The sequence below is a fragment of the Meriones unguiculatus genome, chromosome 20 (genome assembly GCF_030254825.1).
Source record: "Meriones unguiculatus strain TT.TT164.6M chromosome 20, Bangor_MerUng_6.1, whole genome shotgun sequence".
In the NCBI taxonomy this organism is placed as follows: Eukaryota; Metazoa; Chordata; class Mammalia; order Rodentia; family Muridae; genus Meriones; species Meriones unguiculatus.
Window position 1 is genome coordinate 11,381,974 of NC_083367.1, and position 27,966 is coordinate 11,409,939.

Sequence of the window (27,966 nt, forward strand, 5' to 3'; positions counted from 1 at the left end):
AAAGGTTTAAAAGTAGGACTTCAATATTTGTAAAAGAATACTCATGTATGTGTTTTGATGGTGCTTGCATTTATATTATTTCATATTATATGCAATAAAGTTCTTTTTAGTTTGTTGTGCCTTTCCCTTGCAGTGCTGCATGGTGCTGAACCATTGCCTTATTACACTGCTGCCCATGCCATGAGTTGGTGTTTACAGTGTTCCCAAGGAGTGGCTTATCTGCACAGCATGCAGCCCAAAGCTCTAATTCACAGGGACCTCAAGCCTCCAAAGTAAGTGTTAGCGGTACTACACTGGCTCTCTCCTGCTCTTTCCACCCCCAATTCAAGTTCTCTTCCCTTTTTACTTACATTGTTATTTTTTTACTTACTTTTCTCATCTAGCTGTATTTCTAAACTTAATTTTAGAATGTGTCTGTGGGAGATGTTTTTACTAACTCCAAATTTACATGATAATAATTAGAATCTGTTAGTCTATACGTTCCATTTTGTTCCTGTAGTGTTTAAAACAGTCCCTGCATGGTTTCCTGAGAGCAGAGACAAGTCTGATTACTGTCTCTGCTATATTCCTAACAGGAACAGGGTCTACACAGGGTAGACACTGTGCAGAACTGTGCCAGTGGTGTTCTTGTTCTTAGGGGGAAGAAAGCATTTCTGAATCTGAGTACAGACACGGGCAGCCCAGATTTCTCCATAGGAAGTAAGAATCCTGACACTTCAAAAGAACCTTTAAACAGTTTCTGTTGAATTGCATGCATACAAGAGTAGAATATGACAAAAGTGTTTGGTAGTGTACAATAGTGAATAAGGGCTTATCTGCTTGTTGTAATTAGAGAATTTCCTAGATGTCTAAAGTGTAAGTAGAACATTACATACAAAAAGTTAATAAGATATATAATTACAATGTGTTTTCATTCATTTCTTTTGAATGTTACTACAGTGTGAGTATTCACATTTTATTACCCATCTCTGTTTTTTGTTAAAAGTAAAGCTCTGTAAGTAAAAGGATGCTGTTTAGTAATTAATTGTATTTGAGCCATCTCTGTTTATTGTCAAAAGTAAAGCTCTGTATGTAAAAGGATACTGTTTGGTGATTAATTGTATTTGAACTGTAGCACCTAGAAAGCTGAAGTTCTGGAACATTCCTAGCATTTATTAGACTGTCTTAATTTTAGGAGATTCATACTCCTCCCCACACGTACAGACATTCTAAATTCAGGAACAGTTTTGAGATTAAACATTGAGAAATGTCTTCAAAATAAAGACATAAAATAAGAACTACTGGTCTGTGGATATAGCTCACTTATAGGGCATTTGTCTGGTACAAGGCCCTGGTTCAATTTCCTGTACTGCAATAAACCAGTACTATTGGTTTCTTTTTGTGTTGATGTAGTTTACTTTATCTTCAGTGAGATTATTTGTTCTATTGAATGTTGCTGTTCTTTTAGTAATAATTGTTTGTGATTAAATTCCCACTTCAGGACACCATAGTGCTGCATTTCAGAAAGCTTAAAACCATTTCTAAGCTGGGCATGGTGGTGCGTGTCTTTAATCCCAGCATTCAAGGGAGGCAGAGGCAGATGGATCACTGTGAGTTTGAGGCCAGCCTGGTCTACAAAGTGAGTCTAAGACAGCCAAGGCTACACAGAGAAACTGTCTTGATAAACCAAAGAAAAAGAGCATGAAAGAGACAGACAGAGAAAGAGAAGAAAAAGAAAACCATGTCTGTCTCAGCCAAAGGGATGTTTGGTTAGGAACTGTCATGGATCTAGAGATGGAGACATCAAAATATGAATATAATGGTCTCCCCATGTTCTCTGTGTTAAGTCCATCTGATTCTTATTGATATTCCTCCATTAGGCCATTACAGTGACCCAAGTAATGTTTTACAGAGGTTGAATAATAGCATTTGTTTAACTTCCCTTTTTCCAGTTTTATAATTATCTCTTCCTATGAAGTCAACTACTAACTTTGTAAATTTTGAATTTTTTATAATAGCCTGCTGCTGGTTGCAGGAGGGACAGTTCTAAAAATCTGCGATTTTGGTACAGCTTGTGATATCCAGACACACATGACCAATAATAAAGGGAGTGCTGCTTGGATGGCCCCCGAAGTATTTGAAGGTACAGTCACAAAAGCATGATATGGCTGGTAATTGGCCTCAATTCCTGTAAATCCAGGATGCATTTGTAACGCTTCTGAATAGTACATAAAAGGGTCTTAAGTGAGTATGGCCTAAGGCAGAATTTAAATTTTCTTCTGTACAGATTCACACATATGTACAGCCAGTCAGTCCTCATTGTTCACAGGTTGCATAATTGAGAAATTCTCTACTTGATAACTGTAGTTGAGGTGCTTTCACAAGTGCTCGGCAATAAAGTACTCAAGTATGACGACACATTTTGAGTCATATATAGCGCACTCCAAGGTTGTTTCTCTGGGAAGATGAACAAGTGGCCCTTTGCAGTTTATTCAGAGCCATGCTTTTCCTTTTTCCACTGGCAGTCATGGTGGTTTTGTTGTTTACAGGATCCAAGGAGTATTGTTGCCTAGGCACAAGAAGGCTTTGAATATGTAAGATGTGTGAAAATGCATGTTAGAGGACGTTCTTTCAGACATGCTCTAGAGTGCTGCGAGTTTGACAGGAAATGTTAAAGTGTGAGGTGGAGAGTCTTTAAAAACACACACAAAACAGGGTCAGGTGTTGATTAATTGACATTTTTGTGAACAAAGACTTAGTAACTTAGTCCTGTATTTCCCCTATGAGCAGTGGTTCACTGATTGTGGAGACTTCTTAGTAGACTGTATAGGCCCCAAATAAGGAGAAAGCTGAGCCTTTGCTCTGATTTGCTCTCAGTTAAAAATTAAGAATGCTGAAGATTTAAGTCAGGATGCCTTAAAAAGGCTACAAGTCCCTGGGCCCAGATATGGCACTGAGATCTATCATTAAAGGGTAAGCTCTCATTTGTCTTCTTTCACATTTTCTTAGCTCATGCCAGATTCATAAGATCAGTCCATATATTTAAGTTTCTGTATGAAAACATCAAGTGAGCGACACTGAGCTAAAGAAATGGGCTTTGTGTGAATCTCCATTTGTATGAGTGCCATAATACTCAAAATGCATTCAAGAATCGGGCTTTGCTTTTTTGTTTTTTCTTGATTTTTTTTAAACTTTTTGTGTTCTTTGTGTTTAGCCACCCACCCCAGAGAAAGAGGGAATGCTACACAGCCTGTTGTTCCCTGAAGTCTAATTATGAAATGTTGTATTACAGGCAGGCAGATGTCTTTGAGTTTGAGGACAGCCTGGTCTACATAGTAAGTTCTAGAATAGCTAGGGCTATATAGAGAGACCCAGTCTCATAAGACAGAGACAGACGGGGATGGGGGGGAGACAACAAAGTGTTGGACTAAAGATGCTTAATTACATAAAATTAGATAATGCCTTCTCTTTCGTCTGGATAATGCAGACGTCTTTTCTATTAATTCAAACACTTATTTAATGTCACTTTCTGTGCATTACAGTGATGCATTATTGTTGTAGTAAATAAAGAAAGGGGTTATGAAAAGTAATTGTTTCTCTTTTGAGGGCAGCAAAACACAGATTTTTAGGTTATGTAAATTTCTAAATTTCGGGACGATATCATCAGGTAGCCGCTGTTGCCTAAATTAGATTGCTGTGTGGTGGCAGTTCTATATTATTGTGTATTTTTTGCATAGAAACCTGTCATTATAATTGAGGTGTGAATTTTTTATTGCTGGTGGTTGTTTTGGAGATATATATGTATGTGTGTATATATATATATATATGATTATGTATCTTTCATCTTCGTAATATAATTTTGTTCATAATATGCTTAGTTTTCATTAGTTACTCATAATTTTAATCACTTAAGTTTTTTTGAATTTTTTAAATTAAGAATTTTAAGCCACTAAATTACAACAGTGCTGTATTCTGATAGCAAAGAATGCTATCACAGTAAAGCAAGAAAAGTATTAAGGCGACAAATTACAGGAGCTGTGGATATAGTTCAGTTATAGGACATATGCTTTATATAAAAAAGCCCTGGGTTCCATCTCCAAATGAGCACTCTTAAAAGAAATTGAGGAGCCGGAGCAGTGGCTCAGAGGTAAAGAGCACTTGCTTCTCTTGCGGAGGACCAGGTTCAATACCCAGCACCCACATAGAGCCTCACAAAGGCCTATAACTCCAGATCCAAGGTGCCCAATGATTTCTTCTGACCTCCATGGGCATTTTACACATGGTGCACAGGCATACACATAGTCAAAAATAAAAATAAAATAAGCCTTCTTCTAAAAATAATTGAAAAATTACAGAAAGAAATATAAAGGTGTTTCAAACTATGCCTGTAAAAGGGATCCATCTACATTCTGAAGAAGGAAAGCCAGTGTGTTTTGTTGAGTAGAAAATAACTGGCTTTCTCATGTAGATTTTGAGTATATTGTTTATATTTAATTCATTAAAATACATTTGTTGAAAACATTTAGGAAAATAATTGTTTAACTCTGCGTGTGACAATCTTTTGTCCAAAATACCCTTTCTTCTAGAATTTATAAAATTAGTTGTCGCTGTGATTTGTATGGAACAGGTCTCAAGGTTACACTGCCTTTTTTTGTAGGTAGCAATTACAGTGAAAAGTGTGATGTCTTCAGCTGGGGTATTATCCTTTGGGAGGTGATAACACGCCGGAAACCCTTTGATGAGATTGGTGGCCCAGCTTTCCGAATCATGTGGGCTGTTCATAATGGTTTGTCAAAAGCAATCTTTCTTTAATATATTTTGTATGTTTCATCTTTGGAAAATTTTCCAGTCCTCCTCCCCAGAGCTCGTGTATTTGTGACATTGAAATGTCGTTATTTGTTACCAGTCCACCTTCCTTTGTGCCCCTCCATACCTCTGTCTCTGGTTCCTCTACCAAGTTTAAGGTTATATCCCATAATGTCATTGTAGAAAATATAGGAGCCTTGACCAAGATGGCATGTTTCTTCTATCAGTTTTCAGCAAATGGTTATCAGTGAAGTACAGAGTAAAAGAATTAATAACCTACAAATATCTCATTGTGTCTGAAGCCACTCTTGAGTAGGGGAGGCTTATAAGAATACCATCGTAGGCTTAAAAATTACAAAAACTTCTTAATTTTCAGTCTGTAAAGTGGCTAACTGCAAGCAGTGAGTGTGACACCACAGCAGAGGGAAGTCGGTGAGCACAACAGCGTAAGAGAGAAAGAGAGGGAGTGTGGCACCGTAGTTGAGAGAAGTAGGTGTGACAGGATAGCTAAGGGAAAACAGCGAGTGGGACACCACAGCTGAAGGAAGTCAGTGAGTGTGATACTGTGCTTAACCAGTTTCTATAAATGGAAGATTTTTTTTCAAACACATTTGAAATTTTTGTAGTCTGGAAATTCATCTTTCCTCAGCTACTTGGTTTTATTTTTTTAGTTAACGCATTTAGCCTTTGCTACTTGTTGAAAGAATGTTTGTGGCAGTTTGGCTTGGGTTTTGAGTCACAGTCTCACTATGTAGCACTGGCAGAACTAGAAGCTGTGAGTTCCACCAGCCTCACAAGTGCTGGTATTAAAGGCGTGCACCTAGCCCAAGAAAAATAAGTCTTAGTTCTCACTGTTATTATTACCATGTGCCATAAACAAATGTATTATCACTGTGTGCTGTTAAATGTATAGTTTATTAGAGTTTGCCCTTTGTGAATGTAGACATAGAGGTACAACAAATGTAAACTAAAAGGCAAAAAAAAAATGCTGATTCAGATATTGTTGGAAATAAACTATAAAAACTCTTGCACTGCTCTTTCGATAGATAATTCTTTTATTTCTGTAATTTTCAAATATAGGTACTCGACCACCGCTGATCAAAAATCTACCTAAGCCCATTGAGAGCCTGATGACCCGCTGTTGGTCTAAGGACCCTTCTCAGCGCCCTTCAATGGAGGAAATTGTGAAAATAATGACTCACTTGATGCGGGTATAATCCTTCTTTTGAGGGGCTTTGGGTTTGGGGGGACTTTAATGTGTGCCAAGTTCTAATGGGCTTTTAAAATGAAGGAATGCTAACTTTTTTCTGCATTGTAATTTGTTTTTCAAGTTAGACATTTATTACTTGTATAATCAGAAAAGAAAACATTACTTTAAAAAAAAACTCTCTCTCTGTAATGGCAGAATGGTTAGAAGAGGTTTCTGGGTTCACTGTTCTATACTAACCTTTATAAACAAGTATTTTGTTCCTGGGCACCAGAGTGTAGGAGAGATGCTGGTATAAGGTGTCTAAAGCTTTGCAGTGCCTATATATATGTGAATAAAAACATGCTGAACTAAACTGCATTCATCAGATTTTCATCAAAATCGAGCCATTTCTACAGAGTCCTGAACACTTAGGAGACATGTATTTGAGTAATGGTCATTTTTACTGTTTTGACTTTGTGTTGCATGTTTTCAAATGCCAGTAAAAACTAAACTTTTTTTTCTAGGCATTATGGAATCTTAAAAGCCCCTTTGAAAAGATAATCAAATTCCCTACTCTACAAATCAAATCATTTTAGAATTATTTCAAATATTTTAGATTTTTTCTTTTTATTTAAGATAGATGTTTTTTTTCCAACAAGAGACCTAAGTGGTAGCTTTGACTTAAGTTATACATGTAAACTTTAGGCTGCATTAGTCAAATTAAAACTGTTTACCCAAGTTTTGTCTGATTTGAAAAAAATCTTCCCCTAACTTTTACTTTCATTGTTCAGTAAATATTTTAGTATTCTGCCCCCAGTTCATAAGAGGGCTTTGAACATAAGATATGTTAATGTTTAAAATACCAGTTCTAAAGGGATTCAGAAGTGTTCACTCCCAATTGTCAGACGAAACAGTCCTTGCAGCAGTTTGACAATGTATGTCACTCTTCCACGTTCCATGCACTGTGAGCACTGACCCCTGCTGTTCCACCTGCTCCTCTAGAGAGCTACTCTTTCCCGTCATCTCAGTGCCTGGGGTAGCCACGTGCCACTGTCCAAAGGGAACTACCCAAAAGGAGCCCATCTCACCATCTTTGTATGATCAGAAACAGATGTCGCTCCATAGTCAGTGCGCTCCTGAGGAAAACAGCCGTGTCTACCTCAGCCGCACCTTAAACTAAAGCAGTGAGCAGACGTGCTCTTGAGTTCATTTAGCAGTGTTTACTGTGTACTAAAGGCACTTTAAATTGTGGCTTGCTTTTACTACAGTACTTTCCAGGAGCGGATGAGCCGTTACAGTATCCTTGTCAGTACTCTGACGAAGGGCAGAGCAACTCAGCCACCAGCACAGGTAAACGGATAGAGTGAGAGCCACATCCCTCTACCACATGAAGTCTGTCATGAAGAAAGGAGTGATGTCAGTGTTTGCATTTGGGGTCCTCATTTCTCAGGTCTCACTGCAGTTTGGGTTTCCATGTGCCTCACTCTTTATGAAGTACCTGAGCTTAAGCTTCCATGTCTGGAGTTACTGCTTAGTTAGATCTAAAGGATTGATTATTATGTTGCTGTGAATGCTATTCTTAAATTGATGCTTAATCTCATGTTTTTAATATAAGGTCTCACTTTGTATCCACGCTAACCCAGAACTCACTCAGTCTATTTTCAAATTCATGGTCCTGCCTCAAAAACCCCATGAGTTCTCTGACTAAGGAATGATACATGCCACTACACCCCGACTGTTGATGTGAAAGTGCTGCAGATTGTTGTGAACATTAGCTTTCCTCACTGACTTTGTGCTCCTTTTTGTTTGTTTGTTTTTCTAAAGAAACTGCTTTAATTAGAAGTTCATTTTTTTAAAATATAAAATAAAAGTAATAAGTGGTAGTTTGAGGTTATCAAAAATAGTAGAAATAGTACTCTAAATTAGAGAAATTCCATTTCACAAAATATATGGCATTTTGTTATTTAATTTCATCTAGAAATATGCTTGTTCATTTAAGTATATATGTACTATATACTCTGCGTTTTAACATTTCTCTTTCTTCTGACAAATGTTTTCATTAGTCTCTTTTCCTGCTTTGAAATGGTTTATTTGTTTTTAGGTTTTTGTTTGGCTAATGATGCTCAAATTCTGTTTTCCTAAAAACCTTGGAGTTGCCCTGAATTCTACAGTGAACTTTTCCAGAACTCTCTTGTGTTTTTTCCTTTTCATCTTCTGACTTCCAGCCCTTGATGCTGCCACCTTTTCACTGACCCTCAGTTTCCAGAGGCCCTTTTTAACTTGGTCCCTCCACCTAATTCTGGTCAGTGATGATCCAGAAGGAATCATACCTGGGGGTGGAGTTTCTCTCTTCCGCTTGTGTGGCCTCGTTGACCCTGAGCTTACTCCTCATGTGCATGTGGCTGAGGACAGCACACACTGACTGTCCTCAGGTGAATGAATGCTTAGTGCCTTTGGGCAACTGTCCGTCTCCTCTCTCCCAGATGCCTTGCTCTCCTCAAAGCTTAGCTGTCTTTGTAGTCCATGCTGTAGGCTAACCTTATTTGTTGTCTAAGAGAGTTTTAGTCATCTGAAGGTATCTTCTACAGATTCCTTGTGTCCACATAGCTACTTAGATCTGTGCCTTCCTTCTCTGTTTTCTGTCTTGTTTTGCTTTGTTTTACAGCTGCCTGCCCATGATCCAATCAAAGGCAAGATTTTCTGCTTGCATATCATATCTTACCTCCCCTTCCCCACAGGAAGACACTTGTCTCTCCTCTCCTACCTTGTCACCTTTCTACTAGGAACATATCAAGAGCGAAGTACTATCTGCATTCCAAAGCCCTGGCTGCCTTCTGCTCATCTGTAGCATCAATTTCACGTAGCCTCCTCTCTCTCAAACTATGGCTGCAGAGTGACTCTTGTGGAGGTCTCCAGTTTCCTCTGTATTAAGCAAAGGACTAGAATTTTATGTTGACAGTTTCTCCTCATACTCTTTCCAGTTGTTTAGGACCCAGTAGTAATCTGAACTTTACATTATATTTCTGGTAATTTAGGATTTTTATAGTAGTTATGAAATTACATTTCTGTCTTTCAGAACAAGCAGAACCTGAGACTTTGTGCAAGCTAAACAAGCACTGTGTCTCTGAGATTACCCCAGCTTGTTCTTAGTTTTCTTTGCTGGTGCTTCGGCATTTCCTCAGTTATATATGCCAAGGACTCAGCCACTGGCTTTTGTATAGTCGTTCATTTCCATTTCCTTGGCTATCTCTTCCGATATTAGGACTTTGTCCTCCGCAACAGATCTTGCCCCAAGTTTATTTGTAAAACAGCATTGGGCACTGGCCATCTGTAGATAGTGTGTAGGTGTGTCACAACAGTCATCTGTTTCCCACTGGCCTGAGCCACTTCTTCTATAGGGCCTTCACAGTGGCTTGGGCACCTTTGGAAGCCTGAGCTGGAACTGAAGCCTGAGCCTGAGTTGGAGCTGAGGCCACTGCCTTGGTTCAGATTTGGGGCATTGGTTAGCAGAACCTACAACCCTTGGCCATGTAGCTTTGAGTCCCCTTCCCAAGCTTGAGATGAGTGATGAAAACAATAAGGCTAAGTTTGCATGTTGGGCTTAACCACCTTAGGCTTCACAAGTGCCTTAGAGATCTCTGTACATCCACTCATCACCTTTGCACTGTCATCTGCCTGCATCTTCTTCAGCCTTTTTGTTCTGCTTCTTGGCAAAGCACATGTTCCTCAGGAATGTGGGGCCAACCCCTTAGAGCCTATTATCTTTGTAACTGGCTTTCTTGATGCTATTCCTGTGCCATTTTCCCAATTGGTTGTATGTGCTGTGGTTCCTGAACTTGGCCATGTCTTCACCCATGGCTCTGGAGTGCCTGGGACTAGAAGAGAAGGAGCACTTGTCTTCATCTTCTACCTGAATTCTACCCTTGTATATCCAGAACTTAATACGAGTGGGGACTCAGCAGTGCCTTCCAAACTGAGTTCTGGGTACATCCTTCAAACTCAGTCATTGTCTCCTCCCTGCCTCAGCTAATGGCCCTCAGTTCTCCTTCAGGGTTAAACCCCTAGGTTATTCTCAACTGTTTAAAGAACTGGTTGATTCTTTATTGTGCTGTCTGTAACTTTCATTTAAAATGAGCTTGTTCCAAGTATCTTCATTGGTGTGGAAGTCTTATTCCATCTCTCTGGCCCCTTATTTTATTTTTATTTATGTCAGTTACTTATTATCAGTTATTGAATGAAGCATTGATATATTCTCAACCTGTAGTCATAAATGTTTCTACTTTTCTAGGCTCATTTATGGACATCGCTTCTACAAATACCAGTAATAAAAGTGACACTAATATGGAACAAGTTCCTGCCACAAATGATACTATTAAACGCTTAGAGTCAAAACTGTTGAAAAATCAGGCAAAGCAACAGGTTTGTTGTTATTAAAAGTAAAATTGCATGGTTTCTTTACTAGTAGTCATGACATTATCCCAAGTGAATCAATTATTTGCCAGATTCTGATATGTAACAATCCAGAGTTTTCTTCTTGCACCAGACAAATGAGCTTATAGTGAGAGACATGAGATTTTGCTGCCATTTCTTATAAAACATGTTGGTTTTCTTTCCCCTGGTCATTGTTGTTGCCAGCCCTTCCCTTTTCCAAGTGATCCATCCCTAGCTAAGGGTCCTAGGAACAGTGTGAACTATATTTGGTTCTATAACTATAGACCAGGTGAGGAGGTCTCATAAGATTATCTTTCCATCCTATTCAGCAACAGTGTGGCCATTGTTGGCTAGAATTGTGTTGAGCAGATGTGCCTGAGCCTGCTCCCCTTTGTTAGCTCCCTCTCAGTATTAAGTTCCTTCTTTCAGCACAGTCCCATAGTCATGAAAAGCAATTTGTCATCTTCCTCCTTAGCTGTCCAGCATATATGCATGTAAAGACATCAGTTATTGAGCTTGACCTATAATTCTGACAGAGTGAAACCGGACGGCTGAGCCTGGGGGCCTCTCGTGGGAGCAGTGTGGACAGCCTGCCCCCGGCTTCGGAGGGCAAGCGGATGAGTGCTGACATGTCTGAGATAGAAGCCAGGATCGTTGCCACTGCAGGTAAAGGGGCTGCAAGTCCAGAGAGGACATGCCGTGGACTGGAATTATGCAATTGTTCTCAGTGGGGCTGTGTTTTATATCTACTTATCTTAAACAGATAGTAGGCTTACGGTATATTTTTTAAGCTTCCAGCAGTAAATTTGTATAGTTGGCTCAAATTTTAAATAAGAGAAGTGTGGCTTAAAATTTATTTGGATTATAAAATGCTTCTTCATTGTTACTTTATCAAATATAATTATTCGTTCTCAAACATAAACTGGTTCTAAGAAATCAAGACTCAGCCAATACCAGACTATTGGCTGTTTTTATGCTAAGCCCAAGAAACAAAAAATCATTGGCAGAAAATTGTGTTCAAGGAGCTGTATTGTCTTTGCTCTCTCCTGGCAAGAATAGTTGTTTACTTATTTGGTGATAAAATGAGGTAGTAGTACTTCCACCAGCATTGGTTTTGATATTTTAAATTTCATTTTGTCAGCTCTTAAAATGTTGCAAATAGACAAAAAGTGCCAGAATAGAAAAGAATGGTGTTTCGTCACCTGGTAAACCAACACCTTTTCTAACCAAGTTTCATTTTAGTGGTGCCAATTTAGCTTGGGTCTTATTATGTTATTTCTGATTCTTCCAAGGTTAGAGAAGAATGGATTGTAAAAATGAACATTGTGTTGGAAATATGGAAGTGTAAACAAACAACAACAAAAATTTACAAATTGTCTTCAGAGGATATTTTGGTCTATCTGCATATCTTTTAATTATATATACAGACTTTTTTTTAACTTTTTAAACTTAGTTATTTTGTAAGTAAAGTATTCTGATTGTGTGTGTTCTCTTTGTAGAAAGTGGCATCCAAATGAACTGTACTGTATTTGTCTAAACTAATCACAATCACTGATTTTATCAACCTCCACTAAAAGTCTATAAATAGGAAGGAAAATAATCATAGCTAAACATATAAGCTATTGATCACACACAGACAAGTCTAGCTATGCCCATGGTCATTAGGCAGCTAGTTTTCTTTGTCTGTGTGTCACAGCCTCTATAGTTTAACTACTGTCCTCAAGGTTACCCTGTGTTCCAAAATGGCTCTTACAGCTCAAGCCATCGCTTTCATGGTTTTAGTAGCAGGAAAGAAGGAATAGCAGAAGGATGGAAGCTTTTGAAAAAGTTTCTGCAACTTCCACATACATGTCATTAGCCAGAGTAACATAATCAGTGACCTGCACATATCTCTAGTGGGAGGGGTCTGCAGCCATATCTGACATGCTGTTAGCCGAGTCAGAGTCTAGTGCTAAGGAAAAGGAAAGACTGGAGAGCAGCAGGAAACTAGCTGGCTCTGTCCCAGATAAATCTTCAAAGTGTCAAGTTTAAGTAGACATCAGTGGCCGTCAACTGGCCTTCTGGTCTCCACAAAGCACAAATGTCACTGTAGACAGAGACATACCCCCATATATCTCTAACACTGTTGGAGAAACATTTCACTTCACAGGTATCATTCAAAGTAGACAGATAATATTGATTCTGCTCTAAAAGGAAAGATGATGTCATAATAATAGTTTATGTTATGCTAAGCCTGTTTTGCTGATCAGATACAGGTTTGTGATTACATATAGGAATGACACTTTTTCCAGTTCAAGGATAATCATAAATAAATTACTTTATCCTCTTCAACTAAATGTAGGACAGTATATCCTTTGAATTTTAAATAATTTGAATTTTTGAATGAATTGTGTTACTTTGAAAGGTTCATACTTCAGCTTTTGACAGCCTTCATGTTTAACAGTTATATACTCTAAACTTTGAAAGCTGTAATAAATATTCAGTTAATTAGTAATATTGTAGAAGTACTTAGGGAAACATATGTTTTATGCTTTGATTTGATAACTTTTATCTAATCATGGAATTTTAATTTATAGCACACTCCAAGAAACACCTAACTTAAGATCTATTGATTCCTGTTTGTATCATAAGCACAAATATGGTAGCTTACCTTACTAACTCCTCCCCTTCACTCCTTCCCTCCTCTACCTTCACCTCATATCTTTGATTTTACTTAGGTAGAATATTTCTAAAAACATATTGGAAATTTAGCTTCTTCATTGTCTGCAGCTTTGTCTGTCTTTATTTGTTGTTGTTGTTTTTTTTGTTTTGTTTTTTTTTTTTTTGTTTTCCTGCTAACTAAAACCAGTGTGTAAAACTTCTTAAACTGTTTGTTTTTGCTCTTTAACAGTGCCTTCCTAAGCATGGATGAAAAGTTAGATAGTTCTGCATGCCATTCTGCATGAGATGTAATTAACATTACTATTTCAGAACTGTTCTGTTTTGCAGTCATTTCCTGTGTTACTGTTTGTGGTTGTTTGCATGTATACTGTACATGTGTGTTTTTTCAGCCTATTCCAAGCCTAAACGGGGCCACCGTAAAACCGCTTCATTTGGCAACATTCTGGATGTCCCTGAGATCGTCATATCAGGTATCATAGACCACCTGTGTTGGTGTAACAGCTGTGGAACTGGATTAATGATCCTGGTACTTGTAAATGCTTCTTGCTCCAATCTTTATCTAATAGGAAAATCGGTAGCTCTCATGCAGCATCCAGGGATACAAAATACGGTAGGAAACTGTATACTGCCATGCTCAAACCAAGTACAGATGTAACCTCACATCTCCAGTAATAAGACTCAAGTGTAAGGAAACTAACACTTCACAGAGAGGAGAACACCTTCCCACGTTCACCTAGTCTTCTGTTGGAGCGAGTGTGAGCTATCCTTAGGTCTATTGTAGTAGAGGACACAATCCTTGAAACTTTTGGTGTCCCTGGTTCCTTTGCTCCTGGTCCAGCCTGTCCCTGGGGAGCCCATAGGCATGCAAACTAGAAGAGAGCTGCTGCACAGTTTTAATCTAACTGGGGGGCAGAGAGATGAAAGCGGGTGAGGGTCGTTTACAGGGTACCTTGCCAGAACCAAAACTACTCTGACAGCTGGTCAGCTCTTCTGCTAGTGGTTAAGAGGAAGGTCTACAACCTTTGCTTTATACCTGATCCACACAGGGCGCTTCAGTTTGTCAGTTAGGAAATGCTTTCATATCTTATAGTGGTCATTCCATAGACATACAAAAACCACCATTTTTAATAAAAACTTAAATGGCATAATAACGTTCAGTATAGTTCTTTGAGTGATCATTGGGCCAGTGAGATGACCTAGCAGGTAAAGGCACTTCCCACGCAGCCTGATGACCTAACGTCAGTCCCTAAGGCCCATATGGTGGGAATAGAGAACTGATTCCCAAAAGCTCTTCTCTCTTTTCACATGCACTTTCACACATGCATGTACACACACAGAGGACAAGATAAATAAAACAGAGGTAGTTTGTAGTGATCATTTATCGCTGTGTTTAAAAACAAAAACTAACTAAAGATTTTCCTTTGTCTCTTGACTCCAAAATTTTGGTAAGATTTTTTACATGTGTGAGTTGGATGGATTCTTTAGCATTCTGTACTTTCGCTCGTACATGATAGTACTTATTTAAGATTGCATTTAAACTATACTTGAAGGCCTAATTTTTGCTCTCTAAACTTTTAAGAGATATATTTTTATTAATTATTAAAGTGATATCCTATTTTATAATATTGTCACCACTGTTGAAATAGTAATTCATTTCTCATGTAGTAATTTTTATATATCGGGCTCCTTTAGAAATTAATGAAGTACTTATGATTTTATTTCAACATTGATAGGGTTAACTATGCAAAAAATGGAAGAATCTAATTTACATAGAGCTATAATAACCTTGAATGCATTACAGAATCAGAACGATTTAGACAAAGAACAGTTTAATCTTAAATTTGATCTAGAAGTCTAAAGGGCAGACAAAATAGTGGGGGAGAAAGAAGAAGCATAGTAATAGTTTGGGGGAGAGCTAGTGCTTTATAGTGACCAGGGATCAGATGACAACAATCTGTAATAACCCTCAACAACCTGCTTATAAAGAGCTCATCTGAAAAGTTAGCAGTGCAGAAGCCACAAAGTCCTGGTAAGGTGCTTCTTTTTTCCTGGTGAATAGTCACCTTAATGGACTTACATTGTACTCTGGTACCTAGATTGAAAGTGTAGCCATATTATAGATGAAGAATTAAATTCTGATGCTGAGTGAATCTTCCCAGGGCCACACAAGGACAGGCTTCACCAGATCTTCTAACTCTCAGGTCACATTGTGTTTTTTATTCTCTTGTTGAAGTGACAGAAGTTAGAACATTCCACACCTCCTTAGTGCTTACGTTTTGGAGAGCACTTCACTTAGGGAGATTAGGACATTGTGTCCTTTTGAAATGAACACACATTAATTCTGCTCTTAATTGCTAGGGTAGCAGTGCTGTTCTAATAAAAGTGCTAGTCAGCAAGAAATTGTACCAAATACTCTTATTAGATCTTCCCAGATATCCAGACACCCATCAATTCTGCCTTTAATAAAAAGAATACAAGATCAGGAACTGAAACTGATAGGCATAAAAGCAAAAGTTAGATTTTAAATTTAAACTTAGTAATACGGCCTACCCTTTGGGAATAGCTCATTTTCTGTTAGCATTTTACTTAAAAGATGGCATTTGTTTCCCCAAATTTCTTAAACTAACAATTTCTTTCCCACACATTGGATTTTTCACAAATGCTTCTGTCTAGATAGTTCTTGTTATGTCTAAACTCCCATTTATCAGCCCTAGAACTCAGTTCCAAATATCTTGTCCATAGTTGTTTTATCTGTTTCAGATAAATACTCCCAGCAATCCCTGGCCCGGATGAAGGCACTGTATTGAGTCCATTGTGCTTGTCAACATGAGCTCTTTCTCTCAGTGATAGCTCTTATTCAAGCTCACACACAGACTTGATGTGAACATTTTTTTCTTTTCATTCTCTGGCATTTCCATACATGTATATGTGGGGGGTTGTTTTGTTTTTTCATTTTCACCCCCGTTCTCTGTCCTCTCCCTCTTGTTGAATCCCTCCTTCCAAATGAATCGCCTTTCTAGTTTTGTTTCACATGCTTGGTTTCATCGTGATGAAGAAATGAAATGTCTGGCACAGGTCCAGGCAAAGAAAGAAATCCTAATCTTTCTCCATTTAATCTTTGCTTTTCAGAAGCACTGCATATTATTTGCATCATTTATGTAAAAAAGAAAGCTACTAGGGCTGCCATCATTTTCAGTCTTTAGGTCCTGCGGCACCTGGCTTTTTATTAAAAGTAATGATAGTAAAGGACCCACTGTGAGAGTGTACAAGTTACAATCCTCATCTCATTATGCCTGGTTCTGAAGTGTTGGCAAACTTTGGCATACTAACCCTCCTTTCTACTTTTCACTGTCCCCTGCTGAAGTTGAAGCTAAGGCTGATCTTATACGAAACAGGATACCTGTAAGAGCTGCTCATGAGTGGAGTACAGGTGGCATTTTACTACACATTTGTAGCCAGGTGCTGCTGGCCCTCCCTAGGCAGAGTCAATACAGATGGGAAGGTTGTCACCCATGCTTAGGACATTCGTATTAAAGCTGCCTAATATATTTGCTTGTTATATTATGTGCTAATAAGTTAGAATGGGCTATTAAAAGAAGAAATGGGCTTTTCTTAAGTGCCTTCTCTTGAAAATTGAGTTTTGAAAGCATGATTCTTTCTCCTTTTTAGCCAGTGACTTGTATTTTTGGTTTGGTTTAGTTTTGTTTTTTTTGGTTTGGTTTTGTTTATTTGTATGTTTTGTTTTGTTTTGGAAGGGGCGGGTCAAGACAAAGTGTTTCTGTGTAGCTCTGGCTGTCCTGGAACTCATTCTGTAGCGTAGGCTAACCCCAAACTCAAAGATTCGCCTGTCTCGGCCTCCTGAATACTGGGATTAAAGGCATATGTCACCACTGTCTAGCTGCCAATTATTTGTAATAGATTCTTTTGTTTGAATTGTTATTAGATTGCTTTAATTTTCTGATTGTTTTTCCTTCCACTACCTTAATAAAGACAATAAGGTAAATGTTGGGCTTTCTTTTGCCCACAAGTTTTTACTTTATTTCTTTAAGGCCTGATAATTTATTTGTCACTCTTAAAGACTTACTTTAGACTGGACTCAGACTTAGAAGCTCTCTGTAAGGACAGCCTGTGTCTCTTGGCAATCTGTTCTTTAGCTTCCTTTATTCTGTGGACCTTTAGCATAGTCTGCAGCCTCTTCCTGGTTTTTCTTACTGCACTGTTTCTTCAGAGCACTGTGTCAGCGTTTGTGTTGCAGGACAAATAGAGAAATAAGGTGTTGAATCTTGGGTGCCTTGTCCTAGGCATCTTACCTTTGTTTAAGGACTGCATGACAATGTATTGGCAGAAAGATGGAAAAGCTTTCAGATTCTGCTAGTTCTTTTGGTCCCCATCCACCCAGGCACATTAGTATCTACAGACCCTCTTCTCCCCCTATGTCCCTTCCCTAGTTCCCTGATAGGGGAGGACCTCCTCCCCTTCCATCTGACCCTAGCCTATCAGGTCTCATCAGGGCTGGCTGCATCTTCCTCCTCTGTGTCCTGGAAAGGCTGCACACACACCCCCGCAGGGGCAGGTGATCAGATAGTCTGTCACTGAGTTCATGTCAGAAACATCCCCTGTATCCCTTACTAGGGAACCCATTTGGAAACCGAGTAGCCTCCTCTCCATGCATGGTCCTTGGTTGGAGTATCAGTCTCTGCAGGCCCCCTGGGCTCAGGTATTTTGATTGTAGTTCTCCTTGTGGAGTTCCTGTCCCGTTCAGGTCTTTCTATCTCCCTCTTTTTCCATAAGGATTCTGGCACTCTGCCCAAAGCTTGGCTATGAGTCTCAGTATCTCCTACCCATATTTTTTATTATAATGGCTCTGCAGTGTATCATGAGCTCTGGGATGGTAATCCCTCCAACATTGTTCTTTTTGCTCAGGATTATTTGTGCTATTTTATGGTTCCTTGTTTGTAATTCTAAAATCAATAGAGAGAAGAACACTTGTGCCCTACAGTCATTCTGTGAGTGACTGGAGCACTCAGAGGCACCAGGTACAATTATAACTTGTTTCAAAGTCCACTGGGATAAATTACAGTTAGACACACATACCTGTAAACAAACTGTATGACTGAAACAACTTTCTGTATTTTTCTCTCACACTAACATAAAAGTGTTATTCATAGTTTATACCAGTTTAATTGCTACTATAAAATGAAACAAATAATCAAAATGTGACTTGCAAAGTCACCTTATAAATACTGATACTGCAGACATAATATAAACATATTGAGAAAACTGAACTGGAAAATTATTATAGAATATTTGTTTTAATTATAATGCTTGATTCTATTTTAAGGCATCTGAATATCCCCTAATCTACTCTAGAGATAAAGTACCTTAAAATATTGCCATTTGAGGTCATGAACAGTATTGCTTTACTATAACTTTGTGGTTTCTAAGTCTGTGATAATATGGCCTTTGGTGAAGAAGGATAGAACCTCTTCACCAAAAATGATACTCTATCTTAGGTATTTTTGTTTACATAATAGTATTTTAAGCCATTCTTAACTAACCTAATAGAAAATATTTTGTACAATTCTCTAAAGACCCTTACTGTTTATAGTATCTTACTGTTTATAGTATCATTCTTGAAGTTCAACCAAACCTTAAATCTATTATATCTAGGTCTAGTAGTTATATTTAAGGTGTATTAGCAATAATTTAATACTGAAGTATATAATGTTTTCAATCCTATTTTATGCGTGAAAGCCATTTTTACTATTGAGAACTTAGAAATCTCAGGCTTTTTAGCACTTTGGGCAAGAAGGTCTCTAGGATACTAATCTGCTTATGATGAGGAGCCTACCTGAGCTTTGACACTCTAGTGGGCTAGTAGCGAAGGCTGTGGACCGAATTAGACCACAGGAAGTGAAGGGGGCTGTGTGAGCCCTGTTCTGAAATGACCTGAACACTTGTGTAGGAACTTGACTGCAGTCACAAGAGCAGCCCGCACTGAAGCACTGAGCTGTGGTGGCAGCTTTCCGAGGTTCTCGTCTCCCTTTCTACCGTAGGGCCCAGCAGGGGGTGCACAGCATGAGCTGGCAGTGAGGTCTTAAAATTGCCATTCTTCTCTACAATTCACAGGCATTCAGCAATTTTTTTTTCTTTTTTTTTTTCTTGAGACAAGGTCTCTCTACAGAGCCCTGGCTGTCCTGAAACTACCTATGTGGACCAGGCTGGGCATGAACTCACAGAGATCCACCTGTCTCTGGCTCCCGAGTCCTTGGATTAAAAGCATGCGCCATCAAGCCCTGCAGAAATTCCAGGATTTTTTATAGTGGCATCATTCAGGCCATCATGTGCAGACTGCTGGTTACTGCTTCTATCATGCTGCCCTGGGATTTTCTGGCCTTTTTGTTTCCTAGAGCACATGTAATGTAGGTGTGCATATATGAAATCACTTTAAAAAGTGAAAAATGAGGGCCAGAATGATGGTTGAGCAGGGCAGTAGACTTGCTGCCATACCTGACAGTGGAGTTTGATCCCCAGGACTGACCTGGTGGAGGGAGAGAGAACTGCCTCACAAGTTGTCCTCTGACCTCCAGTCCCATGCTGTAGCAAGAGTACACACACAAGGAAGACATTTTAACTCTAAAATGAGTACGTTTCTAAATTAGTATTCAGCACAAAAAAAAATTAGGAATTCAAATTTCTTAAGAACACATGCAGCAATTTTCATTTGCAATACTAGGAGCTTGAGTTATTTCACTTTCGTGTTCCTAAATTATGGCTTTTAAACTTAATATTGGAGCAACAAGTATTTGTTGATTGCAACCTCTTTTGCTTTTGTCTGAGCTGTTTGCCAGGTGGTTTCTGACATGGATGTGCTCATTAAAATGTATTGCCTAATACTGCTTGCTTCCACTCATGCTGTAGCATGAAAATTCTCATCTTATGGCTTGTTAACTGTCGGCTCTACCCTATTTTCTAACCCTATTTCCTTAAGATTTTTCTTCCCCTTTATTTCAGTCCCCACAACAAGACTTAAGCTCGTATTTGGTAAAACTGATGGCAATGTCATGGTTTGTAGACACATATGCTGGGTGGCTCCTCAGATTCACAAATGTTGCTGATTTGAAAAGAGAATTACAGACACTTTCATAGTCTGTCTCATCAGTGCTAATTTTAGAATGAGGGTGTTGAATGAAATGTGCCTAAAATTGCTCATTAGTCATAGTATCCTTTTTGTTTTGGGAAAACAGAAATACTTAAAAGTATTCAAGAAAGTGTCTGATTCAACAAAGGCAGTTTATTGTTTTACTTTGTAATAGAAAGTTGGGAATGAAAATTTATTTCAGAGTAAATTAAAATTTGAAGTAAATTTGAATTCAGAGTATGCAAAAAATTTTAGTGGGAAAAGTTATGAGATACACTCTCATGACTATAAATTTGATCTTTATATTCACTGCATGTATTATCTTATTAAACGTTCATAATTCTCTTTAAAGTCCATTTCGTTTATATGTAAAACAATAACGAGGTCACATGGATTAAGATGCCAAATGGTACTGATTGGTTCAGAGAGAATTCTTTATATCCAAGGTCATGAAGTGTGAAAAACTGTAGATGATTTATTGCCCATCAGAACACAGCTGCTAGGGTGTGTGTTCTGAGTGCTGCCTACGAGTTGCAGAATTACACGGTACAACTCGCAGGGTCAAAGGAGCTGTGAGTAGTGTACCAGCTGCTAGCTGTCTGGTAGTATGTTAGTGTTTCCTTTTTAACAGCTGATCTCTCATGTTAAAAGATACTGAATAAACAAAACTATTCCCAAGTAAAGGTGCTGAGTAAAGCTGTTGTTCAGGCCATTCTGTTCTGCTGAAGTCTTGCTTATGGAATTCTGTTTATTGCATTAGGAACTGTTGCTAATATAAATGTCTCTGGAGCACGGCGTTCGTCGTAGCCCATCCCAACAAGCTGTGTATATTTGAACATAGAATGAATGTTGTTTGTCTCCAAGAAGAAACTGAGCTGCTACTCATGGTGATGAGTTACTGCATTCTGACAAAGACTAATGGGATTAAATGTGACTCGGTGCAATAATTTAAACCTAAGCATCCTCTTAGGCACTGCTGCCAGCTAAAGCCAGACTTGTCTTACAACCTGCTAGCTGTCTTGCTGTGAAACTGTAACGTAAGGCCCTTGAAATAGATGCCGTCATCAGCCCCAGCCCCCAAGCAATCATCTGTTTAAGCACATGGCAGAAGATGGTGGAAGACAGTTCAGCTGCTGTTCTTGCGGTAGGAGTGTCATTGTATTAGGACACACTGTGTTGGCCAGCAGTTTTTGTGTCAATGTGTTACAGTTCTCTCTCTGTCTCTTTTTTTCTCAGTTTTTGGGTTGGTTTGTTTTTACAGTGAATTTACTCATTTTTCTTGTAAACGTGTTGCATAGATCCCAGGAGCAGCAAATTGTACTTCCTTTGCAGCAGTTACATCCCTCCTCACTCATTTGAATAGATGCCAGTTTTACTTTTTATTGTTGTTTTGTTTTAAGGCAATGGGCAACCAAGGCGTAGATCCATCCAAGACTTGACTGTCACTGGGCCAGAACCTGGTCAGGTAAGACTTAACATTCAAATTCTCTGTCTGTGGGGAGCTATGAAAGGCAGTGATCAAGGATGAACCATAATGTCCTCTGCAAAAGTAGTTGACCTGAAAATGTGGCTGAGAAGTTTATTACTACTGAACTTCAGTCCATACGAAAATGAAAAAGTGCTAATGTTCCAAGTTCAGGTTGAACTGCATGAGAAAGAATGTTGTTCAGCAGTGTGCCTGTTTCCCATATGCCGTAAGAAAGTATTCTATTTATGACTTAATAAGGTATCTTTACTGTTCCTCTAAAGTGAATAATTAGTATGAATAACTTTTACTAATGAGAGGAATAAATACCTCCCTAAAAAGATGCTCCTTCTAGGACTACCTAGAGAATGGTAGTAATTTGATGTACCCACTTTTTAATTAATTCAAAGTAATGCACTTGACATACATTTTTATCATGTTTTCTAAAACAAATGGCGACTAAGTATCAGGTATTTTGTTGTTTTCATGTGAGTACATTATTCATATAAGTAATAAAATTCCTGCATAATAGTTCCTGTGTATATGTAAAATATCTATAATTTACTTTAAGAAAATATACATAAATATGTTTCATCATAGAAAGTTTTTTATTTTATAAGAATTTATAAAATTCTCAGTTTCTAATAAAAGAAGTATTATAACCTTAAAGTGCCTTCTGTCCACTTTAGGATCAAAGTAACAGAATAATCACAGTGCACTATGAAAACATCTCACCAGGAAAATGTGTGGTGGCATTAGGTTGGATCATGAACTAGCATTCACTATGTGGGAGGAAGTATGCCCACAGCATAAGTGTCCATAACTTGACAGTGTGCTTCTTTCCAGAATTGGTAGAGTGATTGGCAGAGGAGATTGCCTCTGGTTTTAGTTTTATTTTGAGTGTGTCTCCCCCTACCCCTGAAAATTGAAATTGGTAAAGAGCCTGACAAAAAATTGGGCCCATGTAATACAGTTATCATGAAAAAGAAGACTTTGCTGATGAAGCTTACAGAAAAAAGTGAACTGACTAGTTGTGTGTACTTTAGCTTTTGACTTGAAAAATAATCTCAGTAAAATTACTTTTTATTTTCTTGTACTCCTTTTTTGTTGAGAGTAATAGCAAAGCAAACTAAATTATGTAGAGCTATGTAAATATGTAAAAGATTTTCTTCACCACTTACAATATACATGGTTTACAGTTAATTTGGGAAGCTTAACAAGCACTCATAATATATCTGGCCTCCACATGTCTTTGGGAAAGAAAAAAGCAATCCTTTACTAGCTATATCAAAGATAATAGTGCTCAGAGCCTAGGAAAATGAGACAAAGTAAATTCACTTTAATGTATGAGGGTCACTGCCACCCCAAACATAAAAAACATTGCCCTTCTCTACAAATGAGAATGGCTCCAGCCAAGTGCAGCCCCTGTCTGTCTGCCTCTCAGGTAGCATTTCCCCTGTTTTTGGCAGCAGGCAAATGAGAGCGAACCTCTGTCCTCCTCCAAATCAATCAACCGAAGTCCTACTTCAGCATTCTTCCAGAGATGGTCAGTGGTGCCCCATAGAGAACCTTCATCATCACAGCAATAGTAACCCCAGCTTTCTTCTATTGTGTTGCTGGCAGTCTTTGACTGGAGACTGACAGTACGAAAAAATGGCCAGACTTGGTGGTGCTTTTTCTGCCCATAGACATCCAGACAAGGTCTAATATATCACTGGCTATGCTCAAACCATGTAGCAAAGGATGACTTTGGCCTCCTGATTCCCCCCGCCTTTAACCTCCCAAGAGCTTAGCTTATAGGTGTCTACCACCACATCCTCTCTATGTGGTATTGGAGACCAAACCCAGGATGTTGTGCTAGGCAGAGACTACCAAGTGAGATACAGCTCCATCCTCCACCCCCAAGGACTTGTTTAAGCAGACCGTACTTACCTGATGAGTTTTCTTACAGTTGGAAGGCTAGTACTGATAGTAGCCACCATTTGTTAGGCACTGGTACCAGGCAGACCCTTAATAGACACTACCCGTGTCTTAATGTAGACAGTGGATACCTTTTTTGCAGATGGGACAACTGAGAATTAGAGAAACTGAATTTAAGTCACTATCTTCTTTCATGTTTTCAGTACCCTGTTAAGAGATTTTGAATGCAAGTCAGCTTCAGTGGCACTGTAAACTTTATCATTCTGTCTTACATTACAGGAGGGAGGAGGTAGCGTAGCTGATAGAGTGCTTCTTCCTCAGCACATGCAGAACTAGATGTGATGATCCAGCGCTTGGGAGGTAGAGGGAGCAAGGTCAGCCTTCATTCTGCTGCATAATGAATTTGAGACTAATGCTGTATCAAAAAACAAACAGAATAACCAAAAAAAACTACATGAAATTTGTACTGAAATGCTCCTAGTAAATGCTAAGTGTTGTGGTTCCTCATTATCTGTAACTTCATTATTTAAATAGTTTTTTTTTTTTCCGTAACTGTTAACTATTTTATCATTGAGCAAGGGTAACCCATAATAAATACCATAATGGTCAATATAGACAGGTCACCAGACACATTTACTTTTTACACATTTAGGTGAACCTTCCTTTTTCAGTAAGATGAAGTACTATAAAGTAGACCTCATATTCCTTTTGGGATTCCATCCAGTATACATATACCATTCCACAGTGATGCCATAATAAGACACATAATATGAACCCAGAATGCTCCTTGATTGTCCTGAGCTTCAGCAACCTTTATACAACTAGACACTATAGCACTTGCTATATGGGGTTCCTACAGAATGTGAGAGTACACATAGTAGATGCTGGTCTGCGTTACAGGCCTTCCTCCATACATGTGAGTATATGCCTGCCGGAGCGGTTGATAATATTTCTTTGTCTTCATGATAGAATTCTTGCTATCCAGATATGAAGTAAAAGTAGCACTGGGGAAGCAGTTAAATCTTACATTCTGTTCTTTCTTTGTCAGGAGAAATGGGGGGTGGGGTAGTTCATTGGATAAGAGCTCCTCGTGTCCTTGTGAGCTCAAGGCTGGTGGGTGCTTTATAGTGATATTCTGTCTCCCAAACAAAAGGCGGTGCAAGTCGCAGACTGAAATTGGATGTGTTTGGATTCAAAAGCATTCCAGTAACTCTTGGCGACTACCTGGGACTACCATACAGGAAGTACCTATCCACATCCACATTGACACTTACATCTAAAGTTTGTAACACAAAGAGCACTGGTTCTGTTTTGTGCTTCTGTGACTTCAGTAACTAAGGTTCTGAAAAGTATGAAGGACTCTCAAATGTGTCTAATAGCACCGAGCATGAAAGTTCTTGACTTTGTGAAATTATGTTCTGTCCTCCAGATGAGACATGAAAGCATAAGCTTTGTATTTGTCTGTAAAACCACTTTCCATCCCATGTCATAAAAACAGAGATAAGATTCCAGTCAAAGGCCAGTTATGGTCCATGGCACCTGTAGCAGCTCACCCCTGGAGTTTATATTCTTTTGCTGCCCCAAGTTGCCATGTGGCTTTGTGTCACTTGTTGCTCTGCATCTCTGAACTATAGTTCATGTGAGAAGAGGGTAAACTGGGAATGGCTTCAGGAGGAAGTAACTTGAAAAACTGTAATAGTTGGAGAGTGTTGAGGCTCATCAGAATTCTATCAGCAAGATTTGAAGAGCAGATCCTATAGTGCTCCAACTTAGTGATCTCATCTTGCCTTCACTGGTCACTTAGCTTACAGCCACCACTTAGAGAGCATTGTTCTTTTGTCAAGACCCTTAAGGTGCCCACATTTGACTGTTGTGTCCTGGAACTTACTTAAAACTGTGGTACTAATAAATGGCAGAGCAGAAGCTGAGACTGAGCGGATAGAGACACAGGTCTGTGCTGCCAGCCTCAGCATCCTAAAGAATTGCTTCCTCTAAACTTTACGGATATCAGCATGGGCCCAATTAGGATTTATAGTTTTGATGCTGGAAAAAATTGTAAGTCTAGCAAATGTAATAAAGTTGTTGAGATTTAATCTTTAATCTAGGCTAAGTGTAGGGTTAAGAGAATGAGGCCCTCTCAGAAGGAAGAGCCTGCATGCTTCTCAGAATGCCGCAGAGTAAAACATGCTCAAGTGTGGGTGTGGTACCTTAAGGGGGAGTTACCCTTGTCTTAGCATTAGCCTGTACACCATTTAGTTAGGTCTCACAGTTGCTAAGAATCCTTTTTCGTTTGGATCAGTAAGATGATAGGATAGATGTTGAGGTGGCTTAGATGAAATTACAATCTTACAACATGAACCCAAGTCACTGGTTGTAAAGTAGAATGGTTCGTATCTTACTGTAAGGAGGGTTTCAAGTGAGATTCCTAGGAAACCTTTGTGGCAGGGAAGGAAGGAGGCCCTTATTTTGCTGACTATACTTGAATGCCTGCTTCTCTGCTGCTGAGAGGCTTCCCTTTGGCTGAATTTCAGGGTGAGGAGCTTCTCTCCCTTCTTTCATCCCCAAGGTTTTTCCTGCCTTAGAACACCTTACATTAATGTTTCTTCTTAATCTGTTTGGCCCTAAAATATATTGTCTAATAATAATATAAACACTCACTTTGAGTGCTTTTTACCTGCTTTATCTTTTCTATTTAACTTTGGTGTTGGTTTTTGTTTTGTTTTTTTTTTTCTAATTTTTCACATTTTTGTTTTTATTGATTGTTTTAATGAAAAATGTGGATGTGCATGAAAGTGCAGGAGCCTGAGGAGGCGAGGAGTGTTGACCCTCCTGGAGCTGGAGTTACAGGCACTTGGGAGCCGCCTGTATAGGTACTGGGAACCTAACTGTAGCAGAGCAGTGACTCAACCAGAGTCATCTTCCCAGCCTGTTTTTCTACTTTTATAATTTAGATTTGTCTCTTAGGAATCACATCTTGTCAGTTTGATTGGGGCTTTATTTTTTTTTTTTTTCATTTATGTGTGTGTGTGTCTGTGTACGTATGCATGCTACATGTATGTGGATCCCCAGAAAGGCCAGAAGAGGACATCAGATTCCCTGGGGCTAAAGTTGTGATCCTCCTCACCACTCTGAACCAAACTCAGTAAGTAAGTCTTCTGGAAGACAGGAAGCACTTTCAACCACGAGGCCATCTCTCCACTCCCATGGTTGGATTGGAGGGTTTGCTTTGTTTCATTTTGTGCTTTAATATTGTACTTCATATTTGTTACTTTTACTAGTAAATTTGCTCCATCTTATTTTTGACTTCGTCTTCTTACCATCTTTGAAGTTGAATAGGGACATTTCTCATCACATTTGTCTTTGTGGGGTAAAAGTTAGATCTTTCAGTAAACAACTTTGAGATTTTAACATTTATACCCAGCCTGCTAAATACATCTATTCTTCCTGACCAGCACAAACGCAGTGCTCTTGCTTATTTTGGTTTTATTTTATAGAATATATGTCTATATTGTTTGATAGTTCTGTAAACTCATTACTGTTTCCTTCACTTACAGTTTTCAGTGTGTAGACTAGTGCCCTTTTCTATCAGAATTTTCTTCAAGTTAATTGCATCTTGGCCCTTTTGGCAAGGAAAATTTTCTTGTTAAGTAAGGTATCTGCTTAGAAATCCCTATCAACAAGTCTGAATGGTAAGTTCAGTTTTATTGTCTGCAGATGCTGTTCTGATCACAGTCTTCATTTACTCCCAGTGCCAAGTATTCTCTGCCAGCATTCTGTAGCTAGTCATCCACTCTTTCTGGCTTCCTTTGTGGCTGTCACTCGTGTTTTATGAATGTGCGTTGAATAGTTCTTCTGAAATGCATGAAACCAGTTTTGTTTCCAATTTTGAGGGGGATTTTTTTTGTTTTTGTTTTTTCAAATTTTTAAAATATTTGCATGTGTCTGCTGGGACATCTTAGTAATGAGGCCCAGGTCTGACCTTGACATCCATTTGTTTTCCCTGTACAGTATGCATAGCCTGCAGATAATTCAAATGACAGTTTCAGTGTGCTTGTGTTTTGACTGTGGCCTGTCTCATGAGTTATTATTTAGGTACGGTGTCTCTTCTTGTGGCGTATTATGAGCACTGCAAGTTTCAGGTTTCAAAGCATTTCTAAGTTCAGATCTGTTGACTTCACCTGTAGCTGCCATTTCCCTCGGGAGGCTGCTTGTAATTTTTGTCTGTCTCCTTTCTGGAATTTGATCGAATATGACCCTGTGGAACCTGAGATGATGGGCTTGTCTCATTTCTCATACTCTCCATGTATTTGTGCTCAGTTCTGTCTTCCTTGATTCTGGAGATGACTTCTGGATGTACAATGGACACTTCTTCTT

General features: G+C 38.8%; 1 protein-coding gene across 2 annotated transcripts in view; it reads left to right on the forward strand.

Moving 5' to 3' along the window:
• Map3k7 (mitogen-activated protein kinase kinase kinase 7) overlaps window positions 1–27,966 on the forward strand; it is a 57,583-nt gene that overhangs the window by 17,982 nt on the left and 11,635 nt on the right. The window contains exons 5-13 of one of the 2 annotated variants that reach the window (XM_060373409.1): window positions 134–272; window positions 1,998–2,122; window positions 4,637–4,765; window positions 5,866–5,996; window positions 7,243–7,324; window positions 10,263–10,393; window positions 10,942–11,071; window positions 13,456–13,536; window positions 21,608–21,672. In XM_060373409.1, the coding sequence (XP_060229392.1) occupies window positions 134–272; window positions 1,998–2,122; window positions 4,637–4,765; window positions 5,866–5,996; window positions 7,243–7,324; window positions 10,263–10,393; window positions 10,942–11,071; window positions 13,456–13,536; window positions 21,608–21,672 (1,013 nt within the window). The remainder of the gene's footprint in view (window positions 1–133; window positions 273–1,997; window positions 2,123–4,636; window positions 4,766–5,865; window positions 5,997–7,242; window positions 7,325–10,262; window positions 10,394–10,941; window positions 11,072–13,455; window positions 13,537–21,607; window positions 21,673–27,966) is intronic. The other variant, XM_060373410.1, reaches the window with a different exon arrangement.